The following is a 13034-nucleotide window of genomic DNA, read 5'->3' as shown; positions in this document are numbered from 1 at the left end:
TTCTCATACACAGAGATCCAACCAGAACCAGGACCACCAGCTTAGGAATCATTCAAACCAAACCCATATCCCAATTCACAAAGCCAGCCTGCCAACCTAAGGATTCACCTAGTCCCAATGAAGAAGATCCAGCAGACATACAGCGCACCGGGTTGACTGAAAGAACCCCAACCCAAGAAATGGACCGACCAGCCAGCTCAGCGCAATATCCAGAACAAGAATACAACCCACAGCCCTGAATCCCAGCCCAGCACCAGGCTGTGGCCACAGATAGGCTAGCAAAGCAATAAATCACAGCCCATACCAACACCAAGACAGACAGACAGCAAACGATACCAGACCCAAAAAAAGGGGCCAATCAAAATGCAAACACCAGCCAACACAAGCACTTTCACCACTTCATACACAAATAAGCCAAAAACACAAGCCTCTCAACTTGCCGACTACACCACCAGTAGGAAGGATGCTACAGAAAAGCCAACGCACCAACTGTGAAAAAGGAAGCAGCCCCTCACAGGTCCATAAACATCCCAGCCGCCAAGTGATAAGTAAAAAAGCCAATCCTAACCTGGTACAACCTGGTTTTCATGCATTGATTTTTCTTGATTGTAGAAAATATGGTTGAATATTTTCTTCAATAATTTGTTGTGTCTTTTGTCTTAGTTATATTTTTCTCTGTTCTGCTGCAGCTGTTTTCTATTATAGATTACCATGTGTAACAGTGTTTAGGTTTAAGTTGTAGAATCCCACTTGCTTTATATGGATCAGTGCAATGGGGAAATAGCGCCCCCTCTCTGTGTGGCTGGTTAAATGTTGCTGGCTCCTGCACTCAGTGCCAGTCTGTGAAAGCTGCACGAGAGGTGAGTTGCGTTTTTCAGCACACAGTAGAAACGTGTTAGCAACATAATTTTTATTAACTTGGACAAATAGTGTGAAATTTATTAATTACTAGATGTGTGCCTAGCACCAATTTTTGTACTTTCAGTTTAGTTAAAATTATCAAACACTTCATGTGCTAAGCTAAAGGCTAACTTAACGCTCTGTTGTAGTGTGCTGAATGAAGCGGAGCCGTTGCACTGATCTGAACTCCCCATATGTTCCCATTCAGGAAATAAACTTGATAAACCAGAAACTTCTCGTCTTCATTAAAAATCTACACAACGCAGAGTCGAGGGGTTACTGGGGCCGGCCTGGTACAGTGGAGTGAAGCAGAACCCGGTTACACATGTTTCTAATGCTGGAACTAATTTAACCTCCACACATAGATATATTATTAGTGTCTTAGAAAGTTAGTAGAACATTTGCCTTTCCTGTGAAAATGTCGTGTTAGTGCTGAATGTTACTGCTGAAAATTGTAGAAACATTTGAGTTCAACTGCAGAACACTTGCTGAAATGAAATGAGTAGAAGCAGCAGAAAAAAGTTAAACAGTGCAAACCTGTCAGCTAAACTGAATAACTTAAAATTACATCCAACATCCCTCCTTAAAACTTTAAATATGGCATAGTAATGCTTGCAAAGGTAAAATATAAGGTGATATATTGAATAATTTCAATATTAAAGAGAGTAATAGCATTTAACCCATCTAGTGCAGTAGAAAGAAACTACAGTATTATTTAAATACCGGTAGAAAATTCAAATAGATAAAACCGTTAAAAGTCTTTTACACTCGACCACCAGCACCGCACAATTAAATGAACAAGCCGGTGCTGATCGGCTCTCAATAAGCCACAGGATGGGCGGAACCAGCGGTAACTCCGAACAAAGCAGCAGCGATCATTGTGGATATACGGAAACTATAGGAAAGGTTCTGATCTGGTGGAGTGAAGAAACTGTGAAACATGTTGCGGGATGTAGGAGATACGAATCAGAAGACAATATTAACTTTGGATTTGTGGAAAACTGGAATACTAATATTGTATTTGTTTTATTTAGATAAAGTGGAAGAAAAGATTTTACGTCTTTCAAAGAGAACTGGCACTGTATGAGAAATCTTTAGATGTGATGATCGTAAGATCCACAAGGTGGCGGTAATGCAATGACATGAATGAACGACAGTCATAAAATCCCAAAGAAGAAGAAGACAAAGAAAATGGCGCATGGTCTGTTTGGTTGAATGTTCGACTGTTTCTCTAAACGAGTTTATCAACGAGCCGTTAACTGCTGCTGAAGAAACATTCACAGAGTTTAAAGAAATCATCGTCAAGTCGGAGGAAGAGATGGATGATCATCGCAGACTGCTGGATTTCTCCCGGAGGCCCCAGATAATCTTACACCGAATAGGTAGGAACCACCAGCGTTTGGATGCAGGTTAAGGTCTAAATGTCTGCACCTTTCTGTATGAGGATCATTTTAGTAAATGTTCTTTTCCCGTATAAATGTTTTGTTAACCGGTAAATGAACGCAGGAATCACAATTACGCTGTGAAAATGGCTTATTGATGTAGAAATAAAATGACCTTTTTATGGCTTTTCCTCCTTTAACTAATCAAACTTACTTTTGAAAACAGGAGAAATGTGAACAATGCAGCGCAAGGTTAGTAAAGCAAACAGCATGAAACAATAATAGTGTGTTAGTAGCTGTAAAATGTAATAATTTGTAATAAATAAATTGTAGTGGCGATTGTTTGTCAAACCAAACATCCTATAAAAGTTCAGTCAACAAGCCACTGCTGCACTGAGGTGATGCTTCGTACGAAGGTAAAATAAGTTCAATGTCCAAAAAACTTGAAGATTGCTTTTATAGTTTATTTTTTCCAGTTTGACAACCAAATAACAAAGATCAAACTTTACATTAGTGATGTGTTGAGTAATGAAGCGGGTAAGACAGAGAACTCACCTAAACCTGAGCAGTTAAAGTTTTTATTTTTTAGTAATAAATCGTTGTCCCTGGTGACATAGCGAGTAACAAGCCAATCACAACCCTCTTTTCTATTTGTTTCTAGTTTTCTTTTGGATCCAGCCATTGTTTCATACAACCAGATTAATCAGAATTTATGTATCATAATCACAAACATTTTAAACTTGTTTATTCATTGTAAAGCTTCATGTTGTTTTCACGTTGCCTATTTTACATATATTGTCCAGTTGATGTCACAGTAGAGCAAATGAAGCACCGCGGTGCATCGGCTCATTTTTTTTTTTTTCTTTCGAAAAAATTTTATTGTTACTATAAACATTTAAAAAACATTACATTGTTGCAGTTATTCAGAAACTTTTAAAAACTTACAAAATCATCAGTTCAAACTAAAAGAAGCTAAGAACAAGAGTATAAAACACAAAATCTCTGTGTGTTAAAAGTTGAGCAGGACCGGGGTGACTCCCTCCCAAGTCCGGAGCCGCCCCGTCCTTCCAAACAGCGCTGGTGCTCAGAGGGGATCCCGCCCTGAAGCTCCTTCCCTCCTGCCTCACCCGGAGAGCCAGGCCGCCGCTGCTTGGACCTCTGTTCGTGGAGCGCCGGCTCCTTCGTCCACGGAGGCGCAGGCGATTCTTCTTTGTGGCTGTGTCCTTGGCGCGCCACCTGCAGCCCTTGGTGTTCCTCTTTTTGCTGCTGCCATCCGGATCACAGCCACGGGGGGCATCTGCCTGCGCCTGCTCACCAGCAAGTTTCTGGAGGTCCAAATGGCGTCTTTGATGGTGGCTGGGGTGAGCCACCTCTCAGCGAAGTCTTTTTTAGTCATTTTCAGCTGGCTCACCCCATACAGCACTAGCTGTACATGAAGGACCTCCCTTGCTGGCAAGTGTGGGAATTGCAAGGAGCCGGCCTTCGCCCACAGGTCCACAGCAGCGCTGCACTCCCACAGCAGGGGCCTCACCGACTCCGGCGCGCCACAACCGGGTCGGGGGCAGATGGACGTTGCAGACATGCCTCGGGAGTGCATAACGGCTCTGACCGGCAGGATCCCACGAGCCACCATCCATGACAGGTCCTGGAGTCTGTTTGGAAGGACGGGACGGCTCACGTTGCGCCAAACGGTGGAGGCGTCTCCATACAGGAGGCCGCGCACTGGAGTCACTGGTTCCCGGTCCTGCACAACAGAAATGATAAAACGATGGTTAAAATCTTGTTCTCCTCTCCTTCCAGTCCAAAATGTTCTAAAAATTTCCGAATAAAAGCATATGCAAGAGAAAGGTTAAAAGCTACTGGGGTTCTAAAATCTCTTTTTATCATTTTTTAATTTTCTGTTTCTCTTTCTGTCTAAAAAGTCATACCTATCGTGTTTGTCATTAAAGCCATAAATATTTAAGAGGTTAAAATCCTGTCCGTTAAAAGTCAGATTTGCTAAAAGTGCTCCTCCCTCTCTCACCACGGTGCTCCCCTTCACCAAGATGTGCGGGTTGTTTATTAAAATGGCCACGCCGTCATTTTTATTTTCATTGGAGCCGCTCCATATAGACGCCGTGGCCACAAGTCCTGCCACCGGGTGTAATTCTTTAAAAGCGGGAGTGAACATTCTTGTAGTAAAAACACATCTGACTGTACGGAGCTTAAAAAGGATAAAACACTCTGGACTCTAACTCGCGACTTCACACTTCTAACATTGATGGTTGAGAAGGTGAGAGTCATGAGTATGATGGCTAAAATCAAGTACGACATTTTGAAAGATTAAAAACAAGATAATACTAATTTAAACCCATGTTAAAAAACGGGCAGCCATTAAAACAAGGCGGGTTCAGAGACTGTCCTGTGAACAGAGCTCTTCCTTCCCACATGGTGGTGCAGGTCGGGTTGGAGCTCCATTCCCCCTTCGGGCTCTCGGTGTCGGCCGTCTTTCTAAAGCCGTTACCTTGTTTGGGTCCTCCGGGGTTGATTGGTGAGCAAAGTCTAGGAACGAGACCTCATTGGATGAGCCAGCGAGGAAGGCTCTGGATTCCTCTCCGAAAGAACCGAAGAGTTCCTCCAGCCTTCCTCTCTTCCCTACCTTGGGGGTAAGGTCGGGAGGTGACTCAGATGCCGGCCTCTTGGCCAGCTGGGCGTCGGGGAGGGGGGCATCATCGCTGCTGTCAGTCTGTTCTTCCTCAGAGTCCGAGCTAGCTCCGCCTTCGGTTAGCATCTCCCCGCCCTCACTGGATGTTTCGGTCTGGGGGGGGCTTCCTTCCCCTCCCCGCTTCCCGCCCTCTCCTCCTCTCCTCCAATCAGAGGACCTGGCGGGAGATTTGAAATTTCCGACCCAGCTGCGTCCACTTGCTCATTAGCCGTTTCCATTGGCGTCTCTTTTCCTTTTTTCAATTTATTTGCGAACGACTTTGGACAGTCTCTGAACAAATGATCCTGTCCACCACACAAATTACATTTCCGCCCGTTCGTACATTCATCAAAAGTGTGTCCCACTTCTCGACATTTACCACAGAAAACTTTCTCACAAGTTTCGGCCAGATGACCATGCTCGCCGCACTTCCGGCACAGTTTGGGTTGGCCTTGATAGTGAATGTAGCCTCTGTTCTCCCCCAGGACTATCATTGAGGGGAGATGCTTCAGGCCCTGGAAGCCTTGGGGGTCTTCCCATTGTTTAATGGGAACCCGCCAAGCACAGTTCCAGATGCCGTCCACATCCCGCACCTTCATAGCCTGGCCTCAGTGCAAAATCTACCCAGCCACATACAGTTGTCTTCAGCACTGACAGTCTCATTGAACATCCTGACAATCACCGTTTTCAGGGAGTTGTCAGTCAGTTTCTCGACGTCAAATACTGAAAACTGGGTCTTAGCATTTTCAAACCGTGTCCAAAAATCCTTGAGAAGTGCGGCAGAGCAAAAACTTACATCATATCCCTTATTGAAAGGCAGGGTAAGGATACAATTCAGGTCATCTGGCCGAAACTTCAGCACCTGTTGGATTAGCTTCCTGGAAAAGTCCAATCTTGTTACTCTATTTTCGTCTTCTTTTTCTCTAAATAAAAATCGAACACTGTGGTGCCTCCGCATGCCGGCATGGCTAGCCGCCATGGTGGAGGCACCACCAGTTAAAGGTTTAAAACCTTTACTAAAACCAATAAATAGTTAAGAAACACCAATAAATACAAATAAAAGGTAAAAGATATTTTCCACTACTTAGTGGTCAATATCTCAACCGGGGACAAAATTTACTGAACCTCTAATTCAGTGGTAACAGCCAAGTCACAAAGACTACCGCTATCACCACCCAAAGGAGGAGACCGCTGTCTGAGCCAAAAGGCCGAGAAGCGATGCATCGGCTCATGAGTCGAATGATTGGATGGAGTTCCTCAGGGCTTCATGAAGCTGCATCTCACCATCACTACTTTTCATTGTTTCCTCTCCTGCTCTGGTCAAAACCCACAGGCCCAACCCAGTGCATGCTGGTCCTATACCAGTCCCTATACTTACAGAAAATGGACCCACAGTTCTTAATGTCTAACTTACAAAAGTAAATAACAAACACAAAGCAACAAAAACTAAACAATTATTAACCTACAAATAAACTCTGTAAATAAACCCCAAAAATATAAAGTGAACTAAAATCAAATTTTAATACAAATAAAAGTAATGATAGTTCCAAATGAAGTAATATCTTGAAATAATAAAATTTACTTGTAAATATTAACAACATTGGCAACTATTATTAATTTTATAATAAATAAAAAATATTTAATATCCGTTCATTTGAGAATTCTCCAATTGTCAGCTGGATTTGTCGCCTGATCTGTCTCTCTGTCTACGCTCTTAAATTTTTCGGTGTGGGTTTTTTCATTTTTTTCATTTCTGTCGTAAACAATGAACGATTTCTCCCATTTACTTCAATAAAATAACGATTGCTTTTTAAATCTGTTTTCTTGTCCAGATTGCCTGCAGTGTAACGTTTATAACCAGGAGAGGAGATCCACTCTGGACCAGGAGGAGTTGGAACCTCTGCAGGTGAAACAAGAACAGGAAGAGCCTGAAGATCATCAGATAAAAGAAGAGCAGGAGGATCTAAAACACCAGCAGATAAAAGTGGAACAGAAAGAAGTTTACTGCAGTCAGGGTGAAGAACAGATTGAATTAAAACAGGAGACTGATACCTGCATGGTGGTTCCTGTTGATGAGCAAACAGACCACACTGAATCAGAACCAAACAGGAACCAAGTCATCTTCCAGGAAGCCGCTGAAGCTGAGAACCAAAATCAGCAAAGAAGAAAACCTTTCTCATGTGTCATCTGTAAAAAGCGTTTGGCTTCAAAATCTGTTTTTGATGCTCATATGAGAACTCATACGAGTGAAAAGCCGTTTTCATGTGTGACCTGTGGGAAAAGTTTTAATCGAAAACAGCATTTAACTCGGCACATGGTGATTCACACTGGTGAAAAGCCGTTTACATGTGTGAACTGTGGGAAAAGTTTTAATCGAAAACAGCATTTAACTCAGCACATGAGGATTCACACTGGTGAAAAGCCGTTTTCATGTGTGACCTGTGGAAAAGGTTTTGGTTATAAACTGGCTTTAACTCAGCACATGATGATTCACACTGGTGAAAAGTCTTTTTCATGTGTGAACTGTGGAAAAAGTTTTAGTCAAAAACCGCATTTAACTCAGCACATGATGATTCACACTGGTGAAAAGCCGTTTTCATGTGTGACCTGTGGAAAAAGTTTTATTCGAAAACAGGATTTAACTAAGCACATGATGATTCACACTGGTGAAAAGCCGTTTTCATGTGTGACCTGTGGAAAAAGTTTTGGTTATAAACCGGCTTTAACTCGGCACATGATGATTCACACTGGTGAAAAGTCTTTTTCATGTGTGAACTGTGGAAAAAGTTTTAGTCAAAAACCGCATTTAACTCAGCACATGATGATTCATACTGGTGAAAAGCCGTTTTCATGCGTGAACTGTGGAAAAAGTTTTATTCGAAAACAGGATTTAACTCAGCACATGAGGATTCACACAGGTGAAAAGCCGTTTTCATGTGTGAACTGTGGAAAAAGTTTTAGGCGTAAATCGGCTTTAACTCAGCACATGATGATTCACACTGGTGAAAATCCGTTTTTATGCGTGACCTGTGGAAAAAGTTTTATTCGAAAACAGGATTTAACTCAGCACATGATGATTCACACTGGTGAAAAGCCGTTTTCATGTGGAAATTGTGGAAAAAGTTTTTGTCAAAAACAAAGTTTAATTCAGCACATGAGGATTCACACTGGTGAAAAGCCGTTTTCATGCGTGACCTGTGGAAAGGGTTTTCGTCAAAAACAGGAATTAACTCGTCACATGATGATTCACACTGATGAAAAGCCGTTTTCATGTGTGACCTGTGGAAAAAGCTTTATTCGAAAACAGCATTTAACTCAGCACATGAGGATTCACACAGGTGAAAAGCCGTTTTCATGTGTGACCTGTGGAAAAAGTTTTATTCGAAAACAGGATTTAACTCAGCACATGATGATTCACACAGTTGAAAAGCCGTTTTCATGTGTGACCTGTTTAAAAAGTTTTAGTCATAAACAGTGTTTAACTCAGCACATGACGCGTCACACAGTTGAAAAGCTGTAGAAGTATGTTCCATAAATGTCCTATGTTGTATTTGTTAAATGTGATCATTTTGATCTTCACATTTGGATACTTAGAGATGTTCAACCATGACACATTTTCCTTCATTGATATTTTATTTTTCTGGTATATTCTGTATCAAAAAACAATAATGATAAACTGTATGTTATTGTATTAACTTACTGTTTATGTCAAACTGTATGTTGTCTGTGTACAACGTGAAGAGCAGAGGGCTCAGCACACAGCCCTGAGGAGTGCCAGTACTGATGCTGATAGATGAAGAGGCTTGGGGGCCCACTGACTATTTCATGCATTAACAGAGTTTGACCGGACATGGACTCCCTTCCAGAACATTCTCACATGATTGGACTTGAGGGATTGATTTGTATTATTCTGTACCATAGAGAGTGAGTGGGGTTTATTTTTGTAGTTTTTTAAATCAACAATAGAATGTATATAATGGTTGAGTGTTTTAAAAAAAAATCTACAAAACGGTATTTGTGTTAATTTTGTGTTTAATGTAAAATGAGATTGAATCTGATTTCATTTCTTTCAAATTATGTTAACCAGTTTTACTATACCTAATTAAAATCTATTCAAATAAAAAAAAATCATTTGTACTTTAAAGAAATGCAAAATTCACCGCAAACTAATTTTCATGCATTGATTGCACAAAGTACATGTGATTATTTTTAATATTTTGCTTTTTTCTCTTGTTTTAGCTGTAATATTTTAATCTGTTCTGCTGCAGCATTTAGATTACTGTATTTTAATGTTGAAACTATTTTTATGTTTATATGTATTTTAGAAAGAAATAAACGTGTAACATTTCATTTAACATTAAAAGTTTTGAGTTTTCCTTTAGTGTATGTTGTGCCTGATCCTTGAACCCAGTAGATGGTGGTACTACAGCTATACTGGTTGTAGCCACTGTGGTTCCTGTAACTGATGGGTTGCCGGTTCAAACTTCCCACATCCATCTCAGTTGTTGAGTCCTTGAGCAAGGCACCAAACCTGCCTTGCCTGCTGTTAGTCAGAAGTCCGATGGCGCCCATTGTGTAGCAGCTTCTGTCAGTCTGCCCTAGGGCAGCTGGGCTACAATGTAGCTTACCACCATCAACATGTAAAGCACTTTGGCATCCTCTGCACTAGATAAATCGCTATACATACATTTACCATTGACTAAACACTTGCATTTTGTCTTTTTGTTGTGTTTTGTATTAAACTTGTCCTGTCTGACAGTGTGACACTCAGCATTGTCGAGTACCAAGGTTAAGCCCTAAAGACTTGCATAAGTGGACCATTATGGTTTCCCCCTGATATAATTACATGAAACTTTATTAGAAACTGTTTTGGGTTTATTTTATTAAATTGTAATGAGACGGAGAAGAAAGCGGGAGAGAAAAGAAAGGTGAGAAAAAAGTTTTATAGGGGCCCCCTCCTCTCACCCAACTTGATATAAAGGTGATCACAGAGAGGAGGGAGCCAGAGACCAAACCTGACAGACAGACCAGGCACACAGAGACAAGATCACATGTTCCCATTCTCATGTGTACACCCAGACATTCAAACCCATGTAGACAATGTCAAAATAAACAAAACAAAAATGGACGCCATACACCCACTTGCATTTCTCATACACAGAGATCCAACAGCCAACCAGAACCAGGACCACCAGCTTAGGAATCATTCAAACCAAACCCCTATCCCAATTCACAAACACAGCCTGCCAACCAAAGGATCCACCTAGTCCCAATGAAGAAGATCCAGCAGACATACAGGGCACTGCGTTAAATTATAGAACCCCAACCCAAGAAATGGACCGACCAGCCAGCTCAGCGCAATATCCAGAACAAGAATACCACCCACAGCCCTGAATCCCAGCCCAGCACCAGGCTGAGGCCACAGATAGGCTAGCAAAGCAATAAATCACAGCCCATACCAACACCAAGACAGACAGACAGCAAACGATACCAGACCCAAAAAAAGGGGCCAATCAAAATGCAAACACCAGCCAACACAAGCACTTTCACCACTTCATACACAAATAAGCCAAAAACACAAGCCTCTCAACTTGCCGACTACACCACCAGTAGGAAGGATGCTACAGAAAAGCCAACGCACCAACCGTGAAAAAGGAAGCAGCCCCTCACAGGTCCATAAACATCCCAGCCGCCAAGTGATAAGTAAAAAAGCCAATCCTAACCTGGTACAAGACGATGGTTGTTGTGAAGTCCAACATAATGAGAGCTCAGCGACCCCAACCCTGACAGACCCACACAGAGACAGGCTCACACAGAGACTGCTGGATCATCCAGACACAGAACCACCACCACCCCACTGCGATCCACCTCACAACTGAGGACAAGACGTGGCATAAAGAGCCCAAAACCATGTTGAAAATTCACAGTGCAAACATGCAGTGCATGAACCGGCCCCAAATCCAGACTACATACTGATCAGAACCCAAGTCTCAGGGTTCAGCCAGGATCCAGGGAAAATACGCCCCCAGAATCCCAAGACTACCCCAGGAACAATACGGCCACCATGCCAGTAACCCATCTCAAGCTGTAAGGAGCCCCAAACTCACCACATGCTGCCGCCAGAAGTCATTCACAGAGTCACTAATGTCCCTCCCCAGATGAGGGCCACAGACCCCAGATGCCCAAAACCTAGACCCGTACCAGCAACAATGTCCCACAGGACAGCCAGGTTCTCCAGAGTCGAGCAATTATGTGTATAAATCCAGATTTTCTTCTTTTAGACAAATTAAAAGAAAGCCATAAAAAATGTAATGTTGATATAAAGTTACATTTGTTAAAATCTGAGGGTTAAAGCATAATTTCTGTCATGAGGGGATTGATCCGCTTGACCCACATACAGAACAAACATGAAGCCGGTGAATCAGTTCAATACAGTTTATTTTGTCCAGAGAATTGAATGAAATGTGAATCTTGTCCCGGAGTCCACTGTATAGGATCGACTGCATCCTGGAGGAGGGAAAGGTGAATGGTGAGTCTGCGTTCTTGAATTGAGACTGAAGGAGAGGATGTAATTACTTACTTGATGAAATGCAGTTAACCTGCCAGGGAGGAAGAAGCGGTGGGGGCTGCTGGAGTCGAGGCTGCTTGTTGGTGGCGTGTGGAGTCTCAGAGTTTGGTGTAGATCGCTGGTGGAGGTGGTGTTGGAGGGCGGACAGGTAATCGAGCAAACGGTGACCAGAGGAGCGAGCCTTTGCCGGTTCCCACACAGCAGACCGACCTGAACCGGATCTGGCATTCTGCTGACACATCTGGCAAACCTCTGGCATGGCAAATTGGATGTCAGCCAGACTCAGGAAAGATCTGGCAGTGATGGCACGGTTCACATGAGGCATGCCTCACCTGGGCCAGATCTGTCCAAGCCAAATACGGGTTAGTTACTGAAGTAGTCATGTCACCATGTGACAATTTATTTTGTCATAAGTCATTTTAGGAAATCAGTTCTTAAACAAGGTTATAAAATTATAATATTTATAATTGATAGAAAAGTTATAATCAATTTATTCACCTCTGTTTATTAGCTCTATTTGAACATTTTCATTAATGGTTGTGCATTCTCAAACATATATACAATAAAATCTTTGATAGGTTTCTCTTTGAAACAAGATGATATTGCAACTTATGCTGTTATTTGTTTCAAATTATATTAACCAGTCTAACTCTACCTATGTAAAAACTTTATGAAGAAATTTTTAAAAAAGTTTTACTCTATAGAAAATGAAATATTCACTATAAATTGATTTTCATGCATTAATTTTTCTTGATTGTAGAAAATATGGTTGAATATTTTCTTCAATAATTTGTTGTGTCTTTTGTTTTAGTTATATTTTTCTCTGTTCTGCTGCAGCTGTTTTCTATTATAGATCACCATGTTTCTAATGCTGGAACTAATTTAACCTCCACACATAGATATATTATTAGTGTCTTAGAAAGTAAGTAGAACATTTGCCAAACGCACCACCTTCAATCCTGAGAGCTAAAAAATAAATAATTACAAACTATTATTAAAATACCGGTAGAAAATTCAAGTAGAAAACCCCGTTAAAAGTCCTTTACACTCGACCACCAGCACCGCACATTTAAATGAACGTGATGATCGTAAGATCCACAAGGTTAGACAAATAGGGCTAAGCGGAAAAATTTATAATTGGATCAAAGACTTTTTAACTGATAGAAATATAAGAGTGAAAATAGGAAATGAAATAAGTTCAAAATGTTTAACTGAAAATGGCACTCCTCAAGGTAGTATTATAAGTCCAATGTTATTTATAATAATGATTAATGATATTTTTAGTAAAATCGAAGGTAATTTTGGAATGACTTTATTTGCGGATGATGGTCTTATTTGGAAACGGGGAAGAAATATAAAATTTATAAATGATAAAATGCAAGAAGCGTTAGGTAAGGTAGAAGATTGGGCGCTAGAATGGGGATTTCGAATTTCAAGTTCAAAATCTAAATTTGTTAACTTTACTAATAGGAAGATAGGCACTAAGATAAAATTAAAAATG

General features: G+C 41.3%; 2 protein-coding genes across 3 annotated transcripts; one reads left to right on the top strand and one right to left on the bottom strand.

Moving 5' to 3' along the window:
* Positions 1–3185: 3185 nt before the first annotated feature.
* On the bottom strand, positions 3186–5566 carry LOC111610450. Of its 2 annotated transcripts, none has more exons than XM_023344677.1 (2): positions 4786–5566; positions 3186–4026 (listed from the first exon to the last, which is right to left on the bottom strand). In XM_023344677.1, the coding sequence occupies exons 1-2, from the start codon at positions 5050–5052 to the stop codon at positions 3406–3408; spliced, it is 888 nt and encodes a 295-aa protein (XP_023200445.1). In that variant the 5' UTR covers positions 5053–5566; the 3' UTR covers positions 3186–3405. The 2 variants fall into 2 exon arrangements, with proteins under 2 accessions (XP_023200445.1, XP_023200446.1); XM_023344678.1 differs by having other exon boundaries at positions 4921–5566.
* A 1683-nt stretch (positions 5567–7249) lies between these two features.
* LOC111610467 (gastrula zinc finger protein XlCGF8.2DB-like) lies at positions 7250–8401 on the top strand (the record flags this gene model as incomplete). Its single annotated transcript, XM_023344697.1, has 2 exons — positions 7250–7399; positions 7556–8401. Coding segments are annotated over 2 exons (996 nt in total), but the record flags the coding sequence as incomplete, so codon positions are not given.
* Positions 8402–13034: the final 4633 nt, after the last annotated feature.

This window comes from Xiphophorus maculatus, chromosome 13 (assembly GCF_002775205.1).
Source record: "Xiphophorus maculatus strain JP 163 A chromosome 13, X_maculatus-5.0-male, whole genome shotgun sequence".
Classification (NCBI taxonomy): domain Eukaryota; kingdom Metazoa; phylum Chordata; class Actinopteri; order Cyprinodontiformes; family Poeciliidae; genus Xiphophorus; species Xiphophorus maculatus.
The sequence above is the reverse complement of the archived record's forward strand: the minus strand, read 5'-3'. Positions and strand labels throughout refer to the sequence as shown.

Excerpts from the sequence above, each read along its gene's own strand:
- LOC111610450 (XM_023344677.1), bottom strand. The coding sequence starts at position 5,052 with ATGCTAACCGAAGGCGGAGCTAGCTCGGACTCTGAGGAAGAACAGACT. Across the intron at positions 4,027-4,785 it reads CCCCGGAGGACCCAAACAAG|GACCGGGAACCAGTGACTCC; the intron begins GTAACGGCTTTA and ends TCTGTTGTGCAG.